This window comes from Coregonus lavaretus, assembly GCF_964263955.1.
Source record: "Coregonus lavaretus genome assembly, chromosome: 23".
Classification (NCBI taxonomy): domain Eukaryota; kingdom Metazoa; phylum Chordata; class Actinopteri; order Salmoniformes; family Salmonidae; genus Coregonus; species Coregonus lavaretus.
In genome coordinates, this window is record NC_140010.1 from 11,562,672 (window position 1) to 11,587,224 (window position 24,553).

The 24,553-nt window shown below is 44.7% G+C and overlaps 2 protein-coding genes across 2 annotated transcripts; one reads left to right on the forward strand and one right to left on the reverse strand.

Moving 5' to 3' along the window:
• Nucleotides 1–1,624: 1,624 nt before the first annotated feature.
• LOC311150564 (uncharacterized protein) lies at nucleotides 1,625–3,609 on the reverse strand. The gene is made up of 2 exons (XM_084188042.1): nucleotides 3,234–3,609; nucleotides 1,625–2,964 (listed from the first exon to the last, which is right to left on the reverse strand). The coding sequence occupies exons 1-2, from the start codon at nucleotides 3,517–3,519 to the stop codon at nucleotides 2,039–2,041; spliced, it is 1,212 nt and encodes a 403-aa protein (XP_084044168.1). The 5' UTR covers nucleotides 3,520–3,609; the 3' UTR covers nucleotides 1,625–2,038.
• A 90-nt stretch (nucleotides 3,610–3,699) lies between these two features.
• Nucleotides 3,700–23,544, forward strand: tep1 (telomerase-associated protein 1). The gene is made up of 56 exons (XM_084139283.1): nucleotides 3,700–3,865; nucleotides 4,719–5,254; nucleotides 5,386–5,562; nucleotides 5,701–5,850; nucleotides 5,963–6,127; nucleotides 6,335–6,472; nucleotides 6,559–6,630; nucleotides 7,794–7,912; nucleotides 8,048–8,205; nucleotides 8,308–8,417; nucleotides 8,666–8,744; nucleotides 8,851–9,043; nucleotides 9,273–9,498; nucleotides 9,788–9,940; nucleotides 10,136–10,210; nucleotides 10,308–10,429; nucleotides 10,618–10,683; nucleotides 10,780–10,926; nucleotides 11,785–12,076; nucleotides 12,270–12,391; nucleotides 12,589–12,702; nucleotides 12,801–12,918; nucleotides 13,023–13,211; nucleotides 13,347–13,531; nucleotides 13,668–13,809; nucleotides 14,119–14,298; nucleotides 14,564–14,656; nucleotides 14,738–14,870; nucleotides 15,452–15,611; nucleotides 15,903–16,039; nucleotides 16,152–16,240; nucleotides 16,316–16,430; nucleotides 16,529–16,573; nucleotides 16,686–16,896; nucleotides 17,055–17,175; nucleotides 17,344–17,468; nucleotides 17,612–17,711; nucleotides 17,803–17,955; nucleotides 18,062–18,274; nucleotides 18,526–18,582; nucleotides 18,671–18,800; nucleotides 18,930–19,160; nucleotides 19,291–19,448; nucleotides 19,975–20,082; nucleotides 20,223–20,327; nucleotides 20,541–20,670; nucleotides 20,790–20,875; nucleotides 21,014–21,149; nucleotides 21,259–21,389; nucleotides 21,484–21,605; nucleotides 21,815–21,946; nucleotides 22,058–22,157; nucleotides 22,293–22,407; nucleotides 22,518–22,600; nucleotides 22,708–22,812; nucleotides 22,931–23,544. The coding sequence occupies exons 2-56, from the start codon at nucleotides 4,724–4,726 to the stop codon at nucleotides 23,048–23,050; spliced, it is 7,767 nt and encodes a 2,588-aa protein (XP_083995409.1). The 5' UTR covers nucleotides 3,700–3,865; nucleotides 4,719–4,723; the 3' UTR covers nucleotides 23,051–23,544.
• The last annotated feature ends 1,009 nt before the right edge of the window (nucleotides 23,545–24,553 follow it).

Below are 24,553 nucleotides of genomic sequence, written 5' to 3' on the forward strand. Positions count from 1 at the left end.
CTCACCAGACATGTCACCAATTGAGCATATTTGGGATGCTCTGGATCGATGTGTACGACAGTGTTCCAGTTCCCACCAATATCCAGCAACTTCGCACAGCCATTGAAGAGGAGTGGGACAACATTCCACAGGCCACAACCAACAGCATGATCAACTTGAAATTGCTGCATGTTGCATTTATATATTTTTTACAGAAAATAGCCCTATTTGGTAAAAGACCAAGTCCATATGGCAAAAACTGCTCAAATAAGCCAAGAGAAACGACAGTCCATCATTACTTTAAGACATGGTCAGTCAATCCGGAAAATGTCAAGAACTTTGAAAGTTTCTTCAAGTGCAGTCGCAAAAACCATCAAGCGCTATGATGAAACTGGCTCTCGTGAGGACCGCCACAGGAATGGAAGATCCAGAGTTACTTCTGCTGCAGAGGATAAGTTCATTAGCGTTACCAGCCTCAAAAATTGCAGCCCAAATAAGTGTATTTCCCACCGTAAAGCATGGAGGAGGAGGTGTTACGGTGTGGGGGTGCTTTGCTGGTGACACTGTCTGTGATTTATTTAGAATTCAAGGCACACTTAACCAACATGGCTACCACAGAATTCTGCAGCGATACGCCATTGAATCTGGTTTGGGCTTAGTGGGACTATCATTTGTTTTTCAAAAGGACAATGACACAACACACCTCCAGGCTGTGTAAGGGCTATTTTACCAAGAAGGAGAGTGATGGAGTGCTGCATCAGATGACCTGGCCTCCAGAATCCCCCGACCTCAAACCAATTGAGATGGTTTGGGATGAGTCGGACCGCAGAGTGAAGGAAAAGCAGCCAACAAGTGCTCAGCATATGTGGGAACTCCTTCAAGACTGTTGGAAAAGCATTCCAGGTGAAGCTGCTTGAGAGAATGCCAAGAATGTGCAAAGCTGTCATCAAGTCAAAGGGTAGCTATTTGAAGAATCTCAAATATAAAATATATTTTGATTTGTTTAACACTTTTTTGATTACTACATGATTCCATGTGTTATTTCAGAGTGTTGATGTTCTACAATGTAGAAAATAGTAAAAATAAAGAAAAACCCTTGAATGAGTAGGTGTGTCCAAACTTTTGACTGGTACTGTATACACACATACACATACATATATATATATATATATATACATACAAAGTTGAAGTCTACAACTTTTTTTCTGAGGTCTTGGCTGATTTATTTTGATTTTCCCATGATGTCAAGCAAAGAGGCACTGAGTTCGAAGGTAGGCCTTGAAATACATCCACAGGTACACCTCCAATTGATTCAAATGATGTCAATTAGCCTATCAGAAGCTTCTAAAGCCATGACATCATTTTCTGGAATTTTCCAAGCTGTTTAAAGGCACAGTCAACTTAGTGTATGTAAACTTCTAACCCACTGGAATTGTGATACAGTGAATTATAAGTGAAATAATCTGTCTGTAAACAATTGTTAGAAAAATTGCACAAAGTAGATGTCCTAACCGACTTGCCAAAACTATAGTTTGTTAACAACAAATTTGTGGAGTGGTTGAAAAACGAGTTTTAATGACTCCAACCTAAGTGTATGTAAACTTCCGACTTCAACTGTATATGAAAGGGCTCAAAGTTTGAGAGAATTCACGTTTATTCATAAAAAGGTATGCATTGACAAAAGCACGCCCATTGTAGTTTTTCTCTCCAGATGTTAGTGTCTGGCATAGTTCTACAAAAGAAAAAAATACGATGGAGATTTTCCTCTCGATAAGTGTTCCTTAAAAAGTGACAAGCAGGAGGCTGTAAACCTGCAACTTTGATCCCACTCTACAGTATATAAGCACCACTAGTGCAACAGTTGTGGTAGGGTCTCACTGCTCTCACTTTACAGAATGGGAAGACAAAAGCAACACACTGCTGCTTTCTGCAAGAGTGTCTTGATGTTCTTCTCATTAGAAAATGTTGATATGTCAATGAGGTTGTGTTTCACAATGTGTGGGGTGGGCCCCAGCTGGTTTCTCTAGGATGCTCTAAATTGTCTCGTCATGGTGATGGATTAGTAAACAGTTTGGTTTGTTCTGAGGCCCCTGTGTACTCGCTGGTGTGTGCGGAGATTACTCTGCTGAGCAAAACTCCTCCCGCACGTTACACAGCTGTACGGTTTCTCTCCCGTATGAATCCGCTGATGCATCTCCAGGTGACCGAACCGGTCAAAGCTCTTTCCACAGAAGGAGCAAACAAACCACTTCTCTCTTGCTGGGGTTCTCCTTGGGGATACTTTTGCTGAGAGAAAACCATTTGGGGCAAGCGAAAATACATTGTTTAGCCAAATGTTGGAATATGCTGCACCCTCATTGGCTAGCGTTTGTTTGCCTGACGGCGTTCTGGTAGTTGTCCCATCCTGCCTTCTCACTGGGTGCATGGTTTCTCTGTGCTGTCCTGGCTGTGCCTGAACCAAATCTGTAGGGGTCCTTCTTCTGTCATTCCAAACAGACTGTGCTCGCATCTCTTCTTTCATAACTCTGTTAATGTCACCTATCTCTGACGATGGAATGATATCGAGACCCTCCACTGCACTTTGAATGAGCTGTATGTCTGTATCTTGATCTTGTGGATATTGTTTTGTACCAAAAATGCAATCTGGACCCTCCGAGTCACAGTTGCTCTCTGTTAAAGACACCCACAGTTGACTCTCTCTCTCATCCACATCAAACTCAGTTTCCTGATGATCTGGTCTCTCGGTGCCATGTTCACTTCCTGACGAATGTAGTGAAATAACATCATACTCCTCCTCTTGCTCCCTCTTCACTAACTCTAGTTCACTACCCTTCTCTCTGTGGCCAGACCTGTACTGTTCATCGAGCCCCTCTACTTCTTCTGCAGGTGGCTGTGGTCTATTTCGACCCAGTTGGTCATCATCCTCTCTGGCGTTCTGCTCAAATGAAGTCCTTTCACTAGCATCCTCATCAGACCCCTTGGACCCTGAAAGTGAAGGTTTCAATGAATTGAATTGTCAGAAGCATACCGGTATGTCTAAATCAACGTAAATCAAAGTTGAGAGAGCACTGAACAATTTAACAAAGTCAACAATAGAACTGAAACCTATCTACAGTAGTTAGGCATTGTGCTAAATGATTGTCAGTCATACTGCATTTGATATATTTTTTAAGAATTGACCCTTGAGTTGAGATTTACAGCAACACATTTCATAATTATATTTATATGAGTACAGTAAGCAGGAGCTGGCTCACCCTGTCCCTCATCCGTTCTGCTGGAAGACGACGAGCATGTAGAAGAACAGCCTGCTTCTTGCGCTTTGGAACTCGTGGTTTGCCGATCGTTCTCCATAAACAATAATTGTCTTTTCAAGGTTTCAATTTCATTTTCTCTTCGGCACATTTCCAAGCGTAAAACAGCAAACCCATCATCGAACATTTTACTTATTTCTGCCACCGCAGCTTTGGCCAACACATCCATAACTGAGCTTAATTTGGTTTGTAAAGTAACACAATTAGTCATATTCTCCTGGAACAACATTTTACCTGAATAGTGTTGTGTTTCAAAACATAATTTTCAGTCGGAAAGACAAATAGTTCGCTAGCTACCACATTGATAGTTTTTACTTCCGCGAAAACAAACGGAGGGGAGGAAAGCGTGATCATATGATCTACGGTGTCCGTGGAGGATATACATAGACCGTGCGCTCGTCTGTGTTTCAGTAGGCAGATAGCTACATGGCGTAGACATATGCGGAAATAATACTTCATCTTGCTGCTCTGAACCAGTGCTTTGGAAACTGAACACGCATCATTGAACATATATATCATTATTTGAAAAGTATTAGCTAGTAGTTGTCCACATGAGTTGTTCCGCTACTTATTAGGTAAGTTTGCGTCCCTTTTTGTGACTCTCGGAAGACTTAGCTACAGTCACGCCCATTCAAAGTACATGTAAATCTGGGTAGCATAGCTACTTCAATGTGCCTTTTGATTACTGCCTGGCTTTAGACTGTTTTCATCCCTGTGCTGTTTCCACAATATATTATTCTATGGGCACAATGTATTCTAGTCTGGACATTCGTGTATCTGTGTAATTAGATTGTAAGAAGAACATTTTGATGGGCTGTACTTCTGGTCCAGGGCGTTAGTGCGCGTCCCTAACGCCCTGGACCAGAGCTAGGTAGTACTGTACTCATTGTACTGAACCAATTTATCATTGTGTACAAGCACCACTTCAGTCTGGTGTTCTGGACATGGACAGAACACCATTGTTGCATGGTTCTGGATTTGTCATTCATTTATTGAGCCAGTCTTATCTAAAGCACAAGACAACAATCTTTATCTGTGTTGAGTGAACTTTGTTCCTTTTTACCACTCTCTTTGTCATACAAGTGACCCACCCAAATACATGAATGCCCTTTTGTATGTTTTACCGCTGACTGTTTAAATAATAGACCTGGCTAGAATGCTGATCTCTATTAACAAATGTCGTCAGTCGAGTTTCAAAGTTTATTTTCCACGTGCACAGGTTACAACAGGTGTAAAACAGTACATTGACATTCTTACCTTGATGTACTGTGTAATCTGTTTGTCCTAGATCAGGGTTTCTCAAACTCTGTCTTTGGGACCTCAAAGGGAGGACTGAGTTTGGGAAACGCTGTCCTATATGTACTGTAAAAGGGACCCTCCCTGTGCTGAGTGAATATTTGCCTGACAGTCTATTGACCTGTTTTCCAGGAGAGATGAAGGCGCTGACTTTGCTCCAGCCTCATGGGGCCCGGGAACAGCAGGCTGCATCAGGGGAACTCTACTCCAACTACCTTGGCCAGAGCATGGAGAACAGATGCCTGGTCCAGACGTCTGTGCTGCCTCAGGCCCTCTCTGGGCCAGGATCCCAGCCCTCCTCCTGCTCCTCTCTCCAGCCCTCCAGGCTCACCTCCACCACCTCCTACCTCCTCTCCACTACTGCCTCCTCCCTCACTTCTCCCTGTCTTACCTCCCCCCTTCTCACCTCTCCACTCCTCAGCACAGAGAACAAATTCCTAAAGAGGGATTCACTCCTCTTCCCTCGTTCCCTCTTTCTCCCCTCTCCCCCCCCCCTCCCCACTCTGTTCAATTCATCCCTGGGATCCTCTACTCGTGTCCTGCCTCCTACCTGTTCTCTCCCCCCTCCGGTTCTGAATGTAGAAGAGCGGATAGAGGGGGAAGGAGAAGGAAGAATTAGGCAGCCTGCCTCTGAGGACGCGCTGTCTTACTACGAAGAGATGACTGTGGTATATGGCACAATGCATCCTTTTCAGTCTATCTTTCTGTGATGTAGTTTGCCACAAGGTCCCTTCCAATCCAGTCAAATTTTGTTGCCATTGTACCAAATGTGTTTTCTTTCCTCCTTATGAAATTGCAGGATTCTGACCAGGACAGCCTCATGGCTGAGGAGACTGAGTCATCCACAGAGATGCCTGTCCTGGACATGGTATTGGATGAAGAGGAGCTGGACCAAATAATGCCATTCGGGGAACATGAGTTTGGTGAGATGGAGAGGGGGAAAGATGAATTGGAGGAAGAACTGAAAGACAAAAAGGTGAGGGAGGAGATTCTGCATTTAGTCTCGCACAGAAAACCACGTATCTCAACATCAACCTGAACCTCAAAACCTTTCCCCTTTCCTCCTCTCTTTCTACTCCATCATTTATTTTCCTCACACTTTCCCTTCAATCAGTACCTGCTGCTGAATGAGGTGTGCTGTTCTCTGGTGAATAAGAGCACTGCTCCTGGTCAGAAGGACTGGGATGCAGAGGAGAGTGTCTGGAAAAGGATCCAGAACTTGTCCAAGGCCATATCTACCGACGATCCCCAGTTTCTCCTCAAGGTGTGTGTTTCTGGAGAATCTCTCTTGGTCATGTCCCACTAGGGTCCTCTATGGATTTTGGGGTGCAGTAAACAGTTATCCTATTTTACCATATTTTCCTGTTCCCCTTTAGGTTGCAGTTTACACCAGACAGGAGTTAAACATCCGTATCACAGCTAACTTCCTATTGGCTCTTGCGGCCCATCTGCCCACCTCTAAGCCACACGTGCGTAGGTACTTCTGTGCAGCTGTGCAGCTACCCTCTGATTGGCTGGAAGTGGTGAGACTCTACAGCACGGTGAGTCTTGGTCAATCTCAGTGAATCTCTTACTAATCTCAACTGCTCTTTGTTTGTCTCTCTCTACATGTGACAGACTCAGTAAGGTACTGCACATATTTGCTCGTCTTGATTGCTTAATGGGTAGTTGTTTGGGAGGCAAGGTGATTTGTAGATCAGTGATTCTGAATATCTCTTCTAACCATTCCACTGTGATGTCATCCTCAGTGTTTTGGCCACTCTTTACCCACCTGTCTGAAAAAAGCCTTGGGAGACAAGTTCAAGCAGTTCAACGAGTATCAGCTGGCCAAATACAACACACGCAAACATCGCTGCAAACACAATCGCTCTAGACCCAAATGCAAGGTACGGCAAGCGTGTGTACAAACACACACACACACCTTGTTTTTTCTCTTCTCCATCTTCTCTCTCTCTCTCTCTCTCCATCACAGAAACCATCCACTCAGCAGTTGGAAAAATGGGCAAATATGCTCGGAAGTGATGCCACCAATCTGCAGAAATATGTGAGTGTGGAGCTAGGTTTCCATCCTATTGGCAACAGGTTTTCATGTGAATGTTCTAAAATCCAAATGAAGAAAATATGCTAAATTTCCATCCAGTGGTGTGTTTCCACCAAACAGTCCTGTTGCGGATAAAAATATGTGCATGATGACTTAGTGCATACAAAGTTTTCATGTACCGAATAAAAATGATATCTGTGTTTTTAATGCATTTTCAACTCTACCGATTAGTTTTGTCACAATCTGTTGCTTTAAATAGCAAATGTGCCCGCACTTGTCTTGGCATGTGTTCTCTAGCCAGCAACAGCTGGCAGACACAGTGCAGGTAGGCTGGTCTAGATGATGAGATTATTATGGATAAGAGCGAGAATATTTTTTCTTTTCAAACGGCAGTCAAGCATTTATCATCATGTCACCAGAATAAGACCCTCGATATTCATTAGAAAAGAGCATCATACTCATCACCGTGCACTTTCGCCACCCTGTGAAGTTTATCATTTATTTAATCTGTAGCCTAATAAACTGCAATAAACCGAGTCGTAATGGGAGGACCACACACCATATCATTGCGTGATTCCAAGTTTACATCGATATGATGGTTATTATATCAATATGTGTGCATAAAGGCGTTTCCACCACCATTTCTCATATAATGAATTTTATAGACACAAAAAGATCCCACCATGTCGAACAAACAAATTACCTGACAGGATTTATAAAATTGTACCGAAACTTCCTGTCGTGCTTTTTTTACGGCCTGACTTTACTCGCATAAAAACTGGATGGAAACAGTTTGTGTTTGTATATAATAATAATAATAATAATAATAATAATAATAATATGCCATTCAGCAGACGCTTTTATCCAAAGCGACTTACAGTCATGCGTGCATAGATTTTTTTTTTTTTTTTTTTGTGTATGGGTGGTCCCGGGGATCGAACCCACTACCTTGGCGTTACAATCGCCGTGCTCTACCAGCTGAGCTACAGAGGACCACATATATTTGTGTAGTATTATTTGATAATACTGTTTGAAGCTAGGAGATTATGAAGCTAGGACAGCAGAGTCCATAGCCTACCCATCTTCTGAAAACAAAGACCCCCCCCCCCCCCCCCCCCACAACTGTAAGAGCGTCTGCTAAATGACTAAAATGTAAATGTTTGCAGTTGAAGATGGAGAGAGCAGTGGTGGATAAGAAGCAGAGTGAGTTCAGTCTGAAGAAGCTGATCAAGAGGCTCCACATCAAAGAGCCTGCTCAGCATGTCCTGGCCATACTGGGAAAGAGGTACTGTATACCAAACACCGATGTTGACAGATGTTTTTTTATATTTTACAGATCCAAGGATCTATTAGCTAACATTTTGCTACTTTTCTGAGCTGTATACAATCTCGATACTGTGCTTTGCATGTGTGTTTTCAGGTACCCTGGTGACCCCAAGGCGTTCTCCCGCAGTGGGCTGAGTGGGGTGTGGGACAGGGAGCGGGCAGGGCAGCGCATGAAGCTCAAACAGCCAGACACATGGGAACGCAAACTCAGCCAAGAGGGAAACAAAGCCTCCACCTGGGAGAAACTGATAGGTATAGTCACATACCTACACAAACACTCTCACAGTGAATCAATGCTGCAGCTAGTGGTTGTAATATAACATTGTTATAATGCTGTCCTTATTTATTTTACAGACAGTAACTCTCTGCCCTTCATGGCAATGCTGAGGAACCTGAGGAATATGATAACCCAGGGCATCAGTGAGCGGCATCATCAGAAGATTCTGGGCAGACTGACCTTCAGGGTGAGTTATCCATAAATAATTATTACATTTTTTGACCCCTTGTTATATTATATGTTCACGCAATCGGCAGAATAAATCATTGGACAAATAAAAAATATATTGTCAGTCCATGTAGATCCATGTAGATTCTGACCACTAGGGTGCAAGTCTACTGAAGGATCAAATAAAACTTGATAGAAATTGCAGTAGGAAATACAGTATGTTTACATTAACACCCATATCCCAATAAAAGAGTGGTGTTGTTACAGAAAGCAGTGATTCAGAGCAGACAGTTTCCCTTCCGTTTCCTCTCCGCCTATAAGGTCATAATGGAGCTCAACAACATGGGTAAGAATCTTTCACACAAACATAAACTCTAACAACATCAATACATTCTAGTTTGGAAAAGTCTACATTTGATGTTGTCGGACAAAGCTTTACCTCCCTCTTTTAGCCCGTGCATCAGAGAAAGTGTTCTCCAGCTCTAAGGAGATCCTCAGGGGCATTCTGAAGAAGATGCCTAAGAACAAGCGCTTCAGTCATCTGGATTGGGAGACGGCTGGGAAGAAGAGGCTGAGGGTGGCGTTAGGCGTGCCCTTTGTCTACCGCATCTACAACATGAAGAAGAGCCAGCTGAAGAAAGCCAGGTACAGACAGCAACACTGGGTATTCACCTGGGAGAGGAATCAGGGGATGCAGACAGGGAAACCGAGAGACATGGGATATTTGATAATGAATATTTATCAGGTAGAGGAAGTCCAGAGGAAAACTGTAATATAAAAATCTGCATTACTGCGGTTGCGTGATAATAATTAGAAGTATGTTAATACTGAGTAAGGAGGATGCACTCTGAAGTGTGTGTGTGTGTGTCTACAGTCAGAGACTGTATTCGCAGGCCCTTCTGGAGCAGTACCGCAAGGCTCTGGAAACTGCGGTGCAGATCTCGTGCCGTTACAACGTGCCACCCCTCCCTGGCCGCACCATGATCTTCTTCGCTGGTAACATGGGTGAGGATGACACCTGGAGCGCCGCTCAGGACTTCTGCTGCCCGCCTGACGCAGAGGCAGAAAAAGAAGATGAAGAAGAGAAACTCACACCCTCTGTAAGAACCCAAAACCTCAACACACTGAGTCCCTGACCAGAAACAACCCCTAGCCTCTACTCTCTACGCACTTGTGTAGATCTAAAATAAATGGTGAAGTATAGTCAGTATGGTAGCAGCTTCACCCTTCCCTCAGACATGCTAGGTTACATTCTCCATATTGCTTAGACTTGTCCAGTACTCCCAGACAAGTGCCTAGTGAGTAGGGGCTAGGGCCATACTCTACAACGCCCAGCAGCTATAATCTGTGCTTATTACTGACCCTGCTGATTTGTGAATTTCCTCACAGATGCAGGAGGTAGCAGTGTTGCTGTCACTGATGATAGCCCACAGCGCTGAGCATCCCCAGCTGATCCAGTTTAACTGGTGGGGTTGTGCAGAAGCAAAGCTCAAGTCGGACGTGCTGTTGGATAATGTCAGGCATGTGATGAAGCAGGTAGAGGTGAGGCTGTCGTTTCCTTTCCCTCATGTCTATCTACACACTGTTGTAATGGTTTCAATACTTTTCCAACATAATGCCATCACTGTGAAGTCAGTTTAGATAAACTGAAGTTAATATTCAGAAGACTTTGAACTGAATATTCAAAGTGCGTAGTACTAGAGAGATCGATAGTATATTGAATCATTTCTCTTACAGGAGGCTCAGAATGCCTATGACAAGCATGAAACATTCTCTTCTTTCATGAGCAGAGAGATGACGCAGAAAAACAAGGTGTGTTTATGTGCACATTTGTACATTTGAATTGTTTTCAGGGATCCATTTTACTTAATTGTACTTTGAATCGTGACCTTCCCGTCTTCCTTCTCAGGTGGACAATATCATCGTGCTGGCGGATCATTACTTGGATAATAACATGGATATGGCGCTTGACCGATACAGGAAGGATGTGAACAATAAAGCCCTCGTAGTGAAAATCTTCTTTGGGAAAAGGTAGGGGGTGCTTTTCTGTGTGCTGAGCAGCAGCACATCTCTGCCACGTAGGAGAGAGCAAGCATTTACTATTCTATGAGAAACAACCTTTTCTTTCAATAAGGAGCATTTTCAGTACATGTTCTGTATCCCCAGTGTGTTAACAGCTACAACCTTCACTGTGTATGTCCTGCCTCTGTCTGTTGCAGGACGGGAGACCAATCCACAGACAGGAACTGTGTGGTACTCCAAGGCTTCAGCGAGCAGATCCTCAGGCAAGCTTTCTTCTCATTCACCCTCTTGTCACTGACACACACACATACACACACCTTGTGGCATGGTGTCTCTGAAGTGTTTGTGTAACTCAACAGGTTTGTGGCTGAAAGAGGCTCATCTAGACTGCTGGATCACGTGGAGCACATAGACAAGCTGCATCACATTCTCCCGCCACAGGGGTGTGCTAAAGAGGCTGAGCTAGAAGCTGCCATCACCCCACTTCCTGCCACCCCAAAGTTGAGGTACTGTGGCAGGGCAGGTTGAATACATTTCCTTCAAAACTGGTTTGGTTGTCCATGATTATCCATACTTGATTATTGGGCTGTCTCTGACAACATAGAGCCTTCATTTCAGGGTAGCCATAGGGTTACCTGAGTGGCGCAGTGGTCTAAGGCACTGCATCGCAGTGCTAACTGTGCCACTAGAGATCCTGGTTCGAATCCAGGCTCTGTCGCCGCCGGCCGCGACCGGGAGACTCATGGGCGGCGCACAATTGGCCCAGCGTCGTCCAGGGTAGGGGAGGGAATGGCCGGCAGGGATGTAGCTCAGTTGATAGAGCATGGCGTTTGCAACGCCAGGGTTGTGGGTTTGATTCCCACGGGGGGCCAGTATAAAAAAATATATATGTATTCACTAACTGTAAGTCGCTCTGGATAAGAGCGTCTGCTAAATGACAAAAATGTAAATGTAAAACCACAGAGATGAACGAACACGAAACAAACTGAGCATTACTCTCCTTTCTCTCCTCTTGTATCACTGACTCTCTTATCCCCCTCCTTTTCTCTGCTTGTCCTTTCTCTCTGTCCTCCTGTCCTTTCTCTGTCCTCCTGTCCTCTCTGTCCTTTCTCTCTCTGTCCTCCTGTCCTTTCTCTCTCTGTCCCCCTGTCCGTTCTCTCTCTGTCCCCCTGTCCGTTCTCTCTCTGTCCCCCTGTCCTTTCTCTCTCTGTCCCCCTGTCCGTTCTCTCTCTGTCCCCCTGTCCGTTCTCTCTCTGTCCCCCTGTCCGTTCTCTCTCTGTCCCCCTGTCCTTTCTCTCTCTGTCCCCCTGTCCTTTCTCTCTCTGTTCTCCTGTCGTTTGCCCATGTCCTCCCTGTCTCTTTAGATGGCGAGGCGTGCGTGTGTTTGTCTCCTCCACGTTCAGAGACATGCACGCTGAGAGAGATGTTCTGGTGCGCAGTGTGTTCCCTGAGCTCCGGCGTCGTGCGGCACCACACTGCCTCTACCTGCAGGAGGTGGAACTGCGCTGGGGGGTGACTGAGGAGGAGACGGGGCGCGTCGTGGAGCTCTGCCTCTCAGAGGTGTGCCGTAGCCAACTGCTGCTAGGCATTCTGGGAGAGCGATATGGACTGCTGCCTCCCCGTCCATCCCTACCAGACCTCCCACAATACAGCTGGGTAAGGTTTGCCTTCTCAAGACGCTATCTCTCTTTCCATATCTCTCTTTCTTAGTCCTACTAAGCTGTCTGTTTGCACAAAATGTCATGTTTTCTATCAGGAGAGAAGTTTGATTTGCAGCCACATCTAGTCAGAAAACATGTTTAAGATAAAGATGATATTTTTTAAATGATTTGGTTACCCTTCTCTACAGCTGGATTCTGCTCCATCGGGGTTGTCCATCACCGAGATGGAGATTCGACAGTTCCAGGCCCTTCATCCAGACACAGCTCAGAATCGCATGTTTTGCTACTTCAGGTCACCCCACCTGTCCAGGTAGACAATATCAAATCAGTCCACTTCACATATCCAGGTTCACACCTTGAAAAATACTCATTTGTCCAATCGTTCATTTGCCAATGCCTCATATGAACAATAAGATTATGACTGTATGCATTTGAATATTAAATAATATAATCATGTTAATAATCGTCATACAAAACGTGTACAATGTTTGCTTCCTGATTTCTCAGGTCTGTTCCTGTGGCGTGGAGGACAGACTTTGCTCCTGAGTCCAAGGAGGCTGAATGTAAGATGGCCGACCTGAAAAGAAGAATAGTGGATAGTGAAGCTAAAGTCACAGAGAAGTGAGCTCAGTTGTAGTTCCTTACACATTGTCTTGAAGTAGTTTTATTAAGATAATTGGTCTCATGTGCATTGGTATCATGTGCTCTCTCTCTCTCAGTTACCCCTGTGAGTGGGGTGGTGTTGTGGATGGGAAGCCCTATGTGAAAGGCCTGGAGGAGTTTGGGAAGGTGGTGCTGGAGGACCTTTGGGGGGCGCTGTTGAAGCAGTTTGTGGAGGTCAGAGACTTTGACTATGACAGACAATTTAACATTGAAGCCATCTCCCTCCATCTTGGGTTCCACTTCCACCAATCATTGTATTGATGTTGTTTCTCTGACAGAAACCGGATGAAAGTGATTCCAGGTCAGATCTGTCAGAGCAGGAAGTGCACCAGGGCGCCCTGCAGCGGCAGTTCTTTGGCCGTGCCAAGCTGCTCTCTGGGGCGGTGGGCAAGGTGCAGGAGGCTCAGCTCAAAGGAGGAATGGTGCTGCTGGAGGGAGCTCCAGGAGAGGGCAAGACTGTCTTCATGGTAAACCGTAGCAGCAGCTTTAGCAGAGATACACAAACATACTTTATTCGCTCAGTATAAAGATATTATCCATATTTTTGTCCTACCCGGTTTCTGTAAGGTTTTTCTTATGCATTGTCTCCTCCCTTCACACAGGCTGCTCTGGCGAACGCCCTAAGAACTCCTACCAAGTCCCAGAAAACCCCTAGAGGTGATGTCATCTCCTACTCCACTGCTGCTACCCAATCAGCATGCACTGTGGAAAACCTTCTACGCTGCCTTGTACAGTGGTTACGGAGAGGCAAGGAAAAAGAGGACTGGCCTCTCCCTTCCTCTTATAAGTGAGTGCAGACAGCAAACATTTCATCCAGATTTTGTAAAATGGCCTTTCAATGTCCTTGCCAATAAATGTGCTTGAGTCAATAGTAAGGGCCATTGCTGTTCAAGACTAACCCAACCATGACTGTTTTATCATAGAGATCTGCTGACAGAATTCCACTCCCAGTTGAGTGACACCAGGAAGGACCAACCACTGGCCCTGCTAGTTGATGGGGCGGAGCATGTGCAGGATGGTAGAGGACAGCTGACCTCTGATTGGATACCACAGCACCTTCCTCAGGTCAGAAACTCAGCCTAAATATACACAGATGTTTTCAGTTTATCTGTGTACATGGTGATCACAGGAGGTGGCACCTTAATTGGGGAGGACGGGCTCGTGGTAATGGCTGAAGTGGAATTAGTGGACGTTTTATCAAATACATCAAACACATGGTTTCAATGTGTTTGATGCCATTCTGTTAGCTCCGTTCCAAACATTATTATGAGCCGTCCTCCCCTCAGCAGCCTCCACTGTAGTATCATATAGTATAGGATTTAACATAACGCATACAAAACTTCTACTCTTTCTTTTGTTGTGTTCTTCTGACAGGGTGTGTCTTTGGTGCTGAGTGTCACCTCCACTTCGGCCCTGCTGCGAGTCCTCGCCAAGAACAAACGGGCCTTCTTGTTTCCTTTAGGACAGCTTTCTTTGCCGGACAGAAAGGAGATAGTTCAAAAGGAACTTGCCGTTTATGGGAAGAAGCTTAGTGACTCTGCCTTCAATAATCAGGTAATTATCTTTACATTTTAGTAATTTAGCAGATGCTCTTATCCAGAGTGACTTACTGTAGTGAGTGGATACTTTTTCATACTGGTCCCCCGTGGGAATCGAACCCACAACCCTGGCGTTGCAAGCGCCATGCTCTACCAACTGAGCCATATGGGATCCCATATCATCACACTGAAAAGCCTACTAACAGTGTTGTGAATAGTATGGCCTGCTCTGTATAATTTTGTCACCATTAATTAACTATTGTCTCTGTGTACCTGTATAGCTTCAGACCCTTCTGATGAAGAAGGGAGCAGTGAGTCCACTTTACCTGCACCTGGCCTGTGAGGACCTGAGGAACTTTGCCTCTTTTGAAAAGGTCAGACATCATGCATGTCACAATCACATTGACCCGACCCATAGTGACCCATAGTCATGATGATCTGTGTCTGTGTTCCAGATGAAGGAGAGCCTCCAGGCTCTTCCTCCATCTCTGAGTGAGTTGGTGCAGCACAGCCTGAGCAGACTGCAGTCCCAGTACAGAGAAGTAGGACTGGGCTGGGCGTTGGCCGCCTTGACTGTCAGCACCACCGGTGAGAACCTGGGCACTTCAAAACCACCTTATTCACTACTCACTGACTGCATACACTGTCTTTTCAACACACACACCTCCTATATCATCTCCCGAGTGGCGCAGTAGCTGTGCCACTAGAGATCCTGGTTCGAATCCAGGCTCTGTCGTAGCCGGCCGCGACCGGGAGACCCATGGGGCGGCGCACAATTTGCCCAGCGTCGTCCAGGGTAGGGGAGGGAATGGCCGGCAGGGGATGTAGCTCAGTTGGTAGAGCATGGCGTTTGCAACGCCAGGGTTGTGGGTTCGATAAAATAATGTATGCGCTAACTGTAAGTCGCTCTGGATAAGAGCGTCTGCTAAATGACTAAAATGTAAATGTATATGTTACCCAAATCCCCTCATCTCAAATACCCTCATCTCAACATGCACTCCTTACCTGGTGGCTGGCGGTGGTGTGGACCAATTGTTATATCTGCTCAAGTGACTAAAATATAACACTCACTAATATTCATACCCTACTTACTAATCACGTTTACTCATCTCATTCAGCAATTGTGCTCTGTGACATGTCATGACAATTCCGCCCTGGTTCCATTGCAGGCCTGAGGGAGAGAGACCTGTATGCCATACTGAACATGTGCAATGGCCTGACCTCTGGAGGTGAGAAGGCAACATGGCAAGATATGCTGCACTTGGCCAGAAAGCCCATAAAGCGCGTCCCAATGGCAACCTTCTCCCACATGGTGCGGAGTCTACAGAGGTATGAGACTGTGTCAAATGATGGGGAGTCAGAGGTCAGACTTGGGTTGATGAGGCAATCAAACGAATATCGGCTGATGTTCAATTCTCTACCCTTCTCCCAGAAGTGTGCACTTGTTCACTCCCTCTCATGGAATGCGCTGGTGTAAGAAATATGATGGGAACGACCACTACTATCCACTGCTTTTAACGAAGGGGGAATGAATGAGTAATTGTACACTGTGGAATGGAGAATGGTAAGGAATTGAACGTAAACACAGTCCATCTCTTTGTTGTTGACCCTCTTCTGCAGCCTGATTGATCCGTCCCACTGTCACGGCCCGGATGACCTCCTGGCACTGACCAATCCCGAGGTCAGGCTGGCCTTTAAAAAAGAGCTCCTCCTACCAGGAGAGGCTGACTGGACCAGGGCTCATATCCTGTTGGCAGGTAGCTACTATTGTAAAGATCCTACACACGAATTCACTGCTTACATCTGTATATAATCATACAAAACACACAGACATAGATACAAATGGATTTGTTTGTCTTTCTCTCTCAGCCCATCTTTGGGTGCTGGCAGATCCTCAGGGAACATGCACATTTCTTCACTGTGAGGCCAGCTCCATCTTGAACCTGCCTTTCCACCTGGTCAGTGACACTGCCTCTAGCTTTTAACCTCTCTCCCAGTTGACCACACCTTAACTCTTGGTTGTCTTTGGTCAGATGAGAAGTGGCCAGTGGGAGGCACTGCATTGCCTGCTCTCTAGTTATAATTTCCTGTTTGCCAACGTGCGCCATGGCCTCCTGCACCACCTCCTGGAGACCTACAGCTTATTTGGTAAGTCAGCTCTCTGGAGATATGTAAGTACTTCATTCGATGATAGGTGTTAGGTTATCTAGTAACTTTTCATCAACTCTACTTCTACTTCACTGCAGGCAAGAGGTTCGAATCGGAAGGTATTCGTTCATGGGACACTTTAGGTAATAGAATTGATCCTTTTCTACCGGTTACCTCTAGAGAAAAGTCTCTCTAGAATCTGTTCCTCAGACAGAAAGCCCAGAGTTGAGTCTTCCTCTCCTTTTTCCTGTGAAGACCAGAGCGGTCTGACGGATTGTGTCGGGTTCCTGCAGCGCCATGCTCCACTCCTGTCCTCATGGCCAGCCCTGTTTCTGCAGCAAGCTCTCAATGAGCCCAACCACACTGACGCCCATGTATGGGCACAAGGCATGATGGGAAAAGGAGGGAAAGGGGTGCATGTGATGAGGTGGCTGAACAATGAACAACATACCCAGCCAGAAACCAGGTAGCTAATCTTCATGCCGTTTGTACAAGTGATATTTACAGTTAATGCAGTTAGACCATATTGACCTCTGTGTTCGCTACCTCAGTGAGTTAGTTATATTGTTTCTTACCTTAGTAGTGATGATCTTAGTGATGCTGGTGTCCTCTGTGTTACCACAGTAAGCTGGTCTCCACCTTCCCCTCTGAGCCCACCTGTGTGGTTGTGAGTCCAGGGGGTGGGGTCATGGCAGTAGGGACTGGACAGGGCACCCTCCACCTCGTCCACACAGAGACTGGACAGGTAAACTCCTGCTCTCTGTCCATAAAAACAATATGCCACTGACCTAACAGACTAGGACAGGACTTACTGCTGACTATATGCCACCATGAACACTAAAATATGACAGTAATGTCTTTCAAATGCTCCATATATTTGAATCGAAGTCCATTTTACCTTGACCGTTAACAGGAAGTGAGGTCACTGGTGAGCAGCTGTGACGGAATCTCAGGATGTGTCTTCCTGAGGGAGGGGCTTATGGGAACTACTTCATTTGATGGACGAATTGAATTGTGGGATGTTGAGAATGGCTGCAGGTGAGACAATGCTTGGAATAAAAGAAAGTATTCCCCAGGCCTATATATTCCCCAGGCATATACAATAGCTTTACAAATATGGGATTTACGAAATTCCGATCTTGCAGTCACATGCAAAATGGTCAACTGTCTTGTCTTTCTAGGACTGCCCTCATCGATGGCCACTCAAACAGAATAACAGGAAGTGACATCAGTGCAGACCGGAAGCACCTTGCAACTGTGTCCCTGGACTTAAGGCTTAAAGTGAGTCTCGCATCAAGACTACGCCAGTCGCTCTGATTACTACTTCACCCATTAATTTGAACGTTAATGTTATCAATGTTATTCTCCACAGGTGTGGTCATCTCCAAAGGGCAGTCTGGTCACAGCCCTCTCCAGCCCTAGCCCTCTGAACTGTGTGACCTTTGACCCCGAAGGTCATCTTGTGGCAGCGGGGGGTTGGGATGGAGCTGTGCGTCTGTGGAACTGGCTGAAGGGTGAAGTTACGGTGAGTCGAATGAAGGACATATTGCGAGCAGAGATGTCACACTGTTAAATGTTTTATTCCCTCGTCGTTTTAACACAACCTTTCTTTCATCATTCCTCCTTTCCAGACTCTCTCTGGTCATCAGAGGTCAGTACGCAGTCTAGCTTTCTCTCCCTCCTCTTCTCTGCTTTGCTCTGGCTGTCTGTCTGGAGAGGTGAGGCTGTGGTCAGTTCCAGCCTCTACCTGCGTGGGGCGCTACCAGGCTCACAGCGGATCTACAGAGGTGCTCACCTTTCTGCTGGGAGGGACGGTACTCCTGAGTGCTGGATCTGACCACACGGTGAGAAGGATGGTTTACACACGCACACACAGTGAAGATCTCAATTGCTTACTCCTTGTGTCCTCTCTCCTCGTCTTCTTCTCAAAACCCATTGGAGGAGAAGGTCAGAGGGGAGGGACCTCTGGCTTTCTCATCCAATGGGTTTTGAGAAGGAGACGAGGCGAGCGGATGCTAGGAGTAAACAATTGAGATCTTCCCATATTCACACATTTTGAAAGCTTCCTTGTTTACCTGTCCCCCGTCCTCCACAGGTCCAGTTATGGTCAGGTGGTCTGGGTCGCTCTGTGAATGTGTTTGGAGAACCCAAGGTATGCTGTTCCACTCATCTTTCAGAAGTTCCTCAATTTCCATTTCTGTCATTCGGAAGCTCAAAAATCACTTTGTTTGCCTTGACAGGAGTCTGTTGTTCAGAAGGGAAAGAAGATGTCAACCACGGAGCCCGCTGCTCTATGTGTGGCTGTCACTGGTGGTTATGCTGCAGTTGGTTACCATGGTGATGGGTTGAAGCTCTTCAGTCTTGAATCAGGTATATGGTTTTAAGTTTGCTAACAAACACCAACTCTGCAAGCCAAGGAAATGAATCAATTTAATAAATCACTGAACACAACATCAGTGATTCAGAACTGAATGAAACCACCCCAACCCTATTGTGCAGGTGAGAGGACGTGGGCTAGCAAGGACCTGCGGGTGTCCATTCTCTGCCTGATGTGGCTGGCTGCAGAGGAACCCGACCTGCTGGTGTCTGGGGGCGGGGACCAACGGCTGAGGGTGTGGAGGAGACAGGAGGAGGGAGAGGCAGACATGGTGCTGCTGGGACGTTTTGGGTTGCAACAAGGCCCCATCCTGGCCCTGGCACAAAACTCCTCTTATCTGGCCTCTGCCTCAGGTCAGACCAATAACTAAAACACAAATTAAACACTCAGTTGATCAATAGTTAACTCATTTTGTACTAATCACTAATTTATCTAATCATTGTGTTAAGACAATTTACTAACTTTTTCCATCTCTTTCCTCAGATGACTGTTCCATTGCTCTGTGGGCAGTGAAGGACTTGACCTCTGACACCTGGGTTGACCCCAGTGTGATCTCTGTCCTGAGAGGTCACAGTGGAGGGGTCACCTGCCTGGCCTTCAGTCCAACTGGGGAGGAGTTGCTGTCTGGAGGAAAAGATCAGGTATAGGTTTTCAGAGTGTGTTCATATTTGAGTTTCGGTTGGTGTGTAATCTCAGTTAACCCAGAACTAAAGTAATTGTAATTGGTCAGATGCTCGATTTAAGTTCTGGGTCCATACGTGTTAAAGGAAGAGGGAGAACGGGGATCGGAAGCGGAACTAAGAGCTCCACCCACTCTCTTTGCAAGTTACGAGCAAGTCTATTGGCCAAATGTTCCCTTCAGAAATTTGAAAGATGCTAATACCTGTGAAATCGTGTTTTGTCTGAAATAACCAGTGACAAAAAAAAACAAGCACTGAAACTAATGCTGCTCCTTATCTCATGCATCCCGATGTATCATGACAGATCTACGCTACCAGTTCTGTTTACGTAGTCAGTCCACGAGAGATTAGTTGGTGTGTTGCAATTTTACTTTTATTGTGAATAGTGGGGATGCTGTTGATGGCAATGACCAAGAATATTGAGAGCTGTCTGTTGTCACTTGTTTACTTGTGACTGTTGTGGTGATAATGTGACATTTTCCCTCAGGTTCTAATGGTGTGGAATGCCAGTTCCTCTCCTCCTACTCTCACTCAGTCTCTACCACACTGTCATGGAGACTGGATAACTGGCTGTGTCTGGGGCCCAAACTGTGTGGTGAGTGTGTCTGTGTATATATATTTTTTTTTTATATGACCATTTGTTGCCTGTTTTTATCTGATGATAATTCCCATTTTAACTAGAAAGAGACTTTACTGAATTAAACCTGAGTAACTTACTGTCTGTCTGTCTCTCAGGTGAGCTGTTCCAGTGACTGCAAGATCCGTGTGTGGGACCTACAGAAGGGTTGCAGTGTGAGAGAGATCCTGGCGAGATCCTCCCTCAGTGCAGTCTGCTGTCTGGTGAGTCGAACAGTAGGATGGCAGTGTGGACCTCTCTAAATTGGTACTAGATCGATGGCGTTAAACTGTAGTCATAATGGAGAAGTTGTTGAGGAAAAAACGTCTGTCTTCAGGGTGAAATTGTTGTGTCTTCATGTAATATATGAAACACTGTAAGTTGTGATGTTTCCATTTTGTCTTGATGATGTTTGTGTTGTCTTGGGGGGTCCGCAGGGGGAGTTTGTGATAGCAGGTTGTGCCGAGGGTGAACTGCACGTGTGGAAATGGGATTCAGGGATGGAAATCAGCCGGATTTCAGCTCACAAGTCACGCATACACCACTGTTCTGTGCTACCTGACCCAGGTACTGGATCTTTACTAAATACTTACACACATATTAATATTATTTCCCTTTTCAAAATACTATGATACACATACCATTGTGATCATGTAGTGTATTGTTCCTAAATGTTATATATTCAGACAAGACCAAGGAGACTAAGCAGGAGGACATGGTGGTTGCTACAGCATCTGATGATGGCACAGTGAAGCTGTGGCACCCTTTCCAGGTTTGATGAATGCAATTTGCTTGTCATTTCTAGGATTTAGGTTGATTTGAATAAGATGGTTCAACAATAACATCAACAGATACATGTATCAATATGCAGTGATGCTTGGTCTGATTGTCTCTTTGCCTCTAATTCTAGGTACAGCACCACAGCACCTTGCAAGGCCACAGCGGAGGGATACACGGAGCAGTCTCAAAGCAGGATGGAGTCCCGGCATTCCTCACTGTGTCTGAAGATCGGTCGTTGAGGTCTTGGAGCGTTGCTGCGGCAATGGGTAACACATTTATCAACCTAAATTGTCAACCTAAACCAATCCTCCAATTTCCATACTTGTTGTTTTTTGTTTAATGTATTAAATTCCCCCTCTTTATTATTTCCTCCAGAGAGTCCTCTCAACCAGAGGGGCACTGTTACTGCTCTGTCTTTCTCCCAGAGTGGCGATGTGCTGCTGTCTGGCTATGAGTCTGGCAGAGTGGAGATATGGAAACACAATTCTGCAGTTGGCCACAAAAAGGTATCTCCATACAGGACCTTGTAGTGTTATTGTGTTTCTCACACTGACTAATAGAACAAAGTTGGTTTATCTTTGATTTGCTTGTGTCGCTCAGGTGTCTGACAGTAGTGTAACAGCGATATGCTCCATGCCTGATGGCCAGTTTGCTGTGGGATGCAGGCAACGCTCTGTGTCAGTGTGGAAGCTGGAGTGGAATCCTCAGCACAATGCTGCAAGGTCAGCTTTTGGCCATTTATATGTCAAGTTCTCACACTATGGTGACGGTTGCTATTGGCCCAATTTGCCATTTGTAAGAGATTAAGGCAGTATCGGCTGGTTGCAAATTTGTAAAACTTTCAGTAGTACATGGATTACATTTTAGTCACCATTTGTTCTTGTACTCCTGCAATGCCTGCTGGTAAAGACTGTCATCCTTTTGTCCGTAGTCTGTTGAAGGTGTCCACATACTCAGTGCCTACCCCAGTGATGCACCTGTACTACTGCTCCATCCTGCTGGGAACCTGTGAGGATGGAAATATCATCAATGTCCTCGCTGACGCTGATAGAGAAATTAACAAGTAAAGCACACACACACACACACTTATGGTATACACACATTATTATGTGGTAGACCAGGACTAGACTGAAAAATACTGACTTGAAATGTACATAAATTGCCTAAATTGCAGTTGGAAGGATGACACACAAATTCTTGGGATGGTGGCCAACGATGAAAAAAGCACTTGGCTGGTGGGTGAGAAGAAAGGACAGGTTGTACTTGGCTTCTTGGTGAGTTTACCACCATCATCACCGACACATACATCATAACCATCATCAATGACAACACTGCTGCTGTTTTTAGATTATTGTTTTAATAAGAGTACTATTGGTAGATGATAATATGGTCCTATCTGCCTTCCCTAGTATGCCATGGGCCCAAAGACTGACCTGCAGTCATCATGTGGTGAAATTAAGCTAGAAATGGAGGAGACTTGTGGTGGAAAAGGTGGCTGGATAACTGCAGTGACTGTGGAGAGAGGTAGCTGCACTGCAGTACAATGACACTCATATACATTTTGATACTACTTGTGAATCATCTGTCAATTTATAATCTATTAACTCCACTGTTATTCTGTGTCCTGTCTCCAGAGTTGGTGGTGTGTGGAGATTCCAAGGGGAACATGTGGTTCAACCAGCCACCAAATGTGAACTCCTGGAGCAGCAGGAAACCTGTAAGATCTGTCCCCTTTTCTCTGATGATGATGATGATGGTGGTGACTGACTTGAAGAGGAAACTGTTGTCTTATTTTCGATGATAATTTGTATGGATTTTCCCTAGGCACACAGTGACAGGATCAGTGTACTGAGACTCACCAACAGCACGATGATCTCGGCGTCCCATGACAGAACTGTCAAAATGTGGGACAGAAACACCAAGAAACAGGTGCATGTCATTCTAACTCTTCAATTTTCACACACTCAAATAATTTCATAAAGAATGGATGAGTAGTCACAGTAATATACTGTTTGTGTGTGTTTGCTTACACTATCTCTCTGTACAGGTGGGTGTGTTTGTGTGTTCGGGTCCTGTTCTGGTCTTGGAGGTGAACCCACACTGCTCCAGTGAACTGGTGTGTGGCGATGCACTGGGCCAGCTCTACTTCCTCTCCTGGAGAGAATAACCCAGTGTACACACACAGTCCATTGTATACACACTCTGCTCCATACACACACATGCAATCATAATTAACACACATAGCAGCGAAGGGGGGACCAACTCCATATTAATGCCCATGATTTTGGAATGAGATGTTAGACAAGCAGGTGTCCACATACTCATGTAATGTATCAGTACTACTGTACTTTTATGAATATTCTCTCATGCAGCTCAATCAACACTACCTGCTCTCTTCTACACACTATATAATATGCATACTCTTTATATCTAATACCTCTACTTATATACAGTATATGTATGTGCCTTTTAAAAACCTTGAGAAGAACCTCAATGTAAATCAGCTATAATGCATGTACCATGCAATAGTTACCTGAAATATAAGGAAATTAAGTTTAATTTGAAGTTTACATGAAACTAGTTTATTGTCCTTGTTCCCCAGCTGTGTCAAACAAGTTATATCCCTTTTCTATCCTTTAATAAATACAATACCACATTTTCTGAATGGTTTCATTAGGTTGTGTGGATGACAATGGAGATGATATGTTTAACAATTTCCTGACACCTGTGTTCAATGGTTCATAAAGGCATCATTAGATTCATAAGGAACCATTACTTTTTAAGAAAAATGGTTGAAAGTGTTTTTGTATTTTACCACAGTGCGTTGCACATTATAAATGCCTTTTATGCATTTATAATCGTATGAGCCACGGCACTCTCCCCTGCATGTAGTCATATATATGTTTACTAAAAACAGACGTTTTACTATCTTGAATTCTTTAATGTCTTCTCTTTTTGGTCAATATATGGCTGCCCTACATGCAGACTAGAATACATCTAGCCCAACTGGCCGCAGGATGGCAGTATTATTCCTTTTACTTTGGTAAAATGGCAGTATTATTCTAAATTGAGTTATTATTTTTTTAAAGGAATAATAACGCCATCTTGCAGCTGGTTGGGCTAGAATACACCCTGGTATTTTCATTGCCTGTGCGAAAACAAATATAACTACATTTATAACTAACTGATATTTGTGCGTTTAACTTTCTCACTCATTATTATTCACGATTCATTCAAATTATCCGTAATCATGGTAGCATCCACATTAATGTAGACGTGTTGGATGAAAATACCCTCCAATTAAAGCTGACAGTTTGCACTTTAACCTAATAGTACTTGTATCATTTCAAATCCAAAGTGTACTTTTGGAACTCACTGTATAAGTATCTTTGCCATAGATGAATAGTGTAAACTTTTAATTATATTTGCTGACACCCTACAGCCAAATACTGGCACTAGTAGAATAGTAGAACAGTATGAGTCATAATACCAATAAAACCTAGCGGTCAAACAGGAAAATTGACGTTTTGATAACCGTGTAAATCTCTCGAGGACAAGGTGACTATCTAAATATTTGCCTGTATTTATCCCCCCACCCCCAATTTGTTTTGTTTTGTTTTAATAAATATGAAATGCTAATGTGGCTATCATAAATAACTACAAATGCCAT

What these genes read in the sequence shown, in the direction of transcription:
- LOC311150564 (XM_084188042.1), bottom strand. Translation starts at nt 3,519, where the DNA reads ATGTTGTTCCAGGAGAATATGACTAATTGTGTTACTTTACAAACCAAA. An exon ending in CAGAACGGATGAGGGACAGG is followed by an intron (nt 2,965 to 3,233) that starts GTGAGCCAGCTC and finishes CTTCACTTTCAG; the next exon opens with GGTCCAAGGGGTCTGATGAG.
- tep1 (XM_084139283.1), top strand. Translation starts at nt 4,724, where the DNA reads ATGAAGGCGCTGACTTTGCTCCAGCCTCATGGGGCCCGGGAACAGCAG. An exon ending in CTGGCCATACTGGGAAAGAG is followed by an intron (nt 7,913 to 8,047) that starts GTACTGTATACC and finishes GTGTGTTTTCAG; the next exon opens with GTACCCTGGTGACCCCAAGG. An exon ending in TGTTGAAGCAGTTTGTGGAG is followed by an intron (nt 12,919 to 13,022) that starts GTCAGAGACTTT and finishes TTTCTCTGACAG; the next exon opens with AAACCGGATGAAAGTGATTC.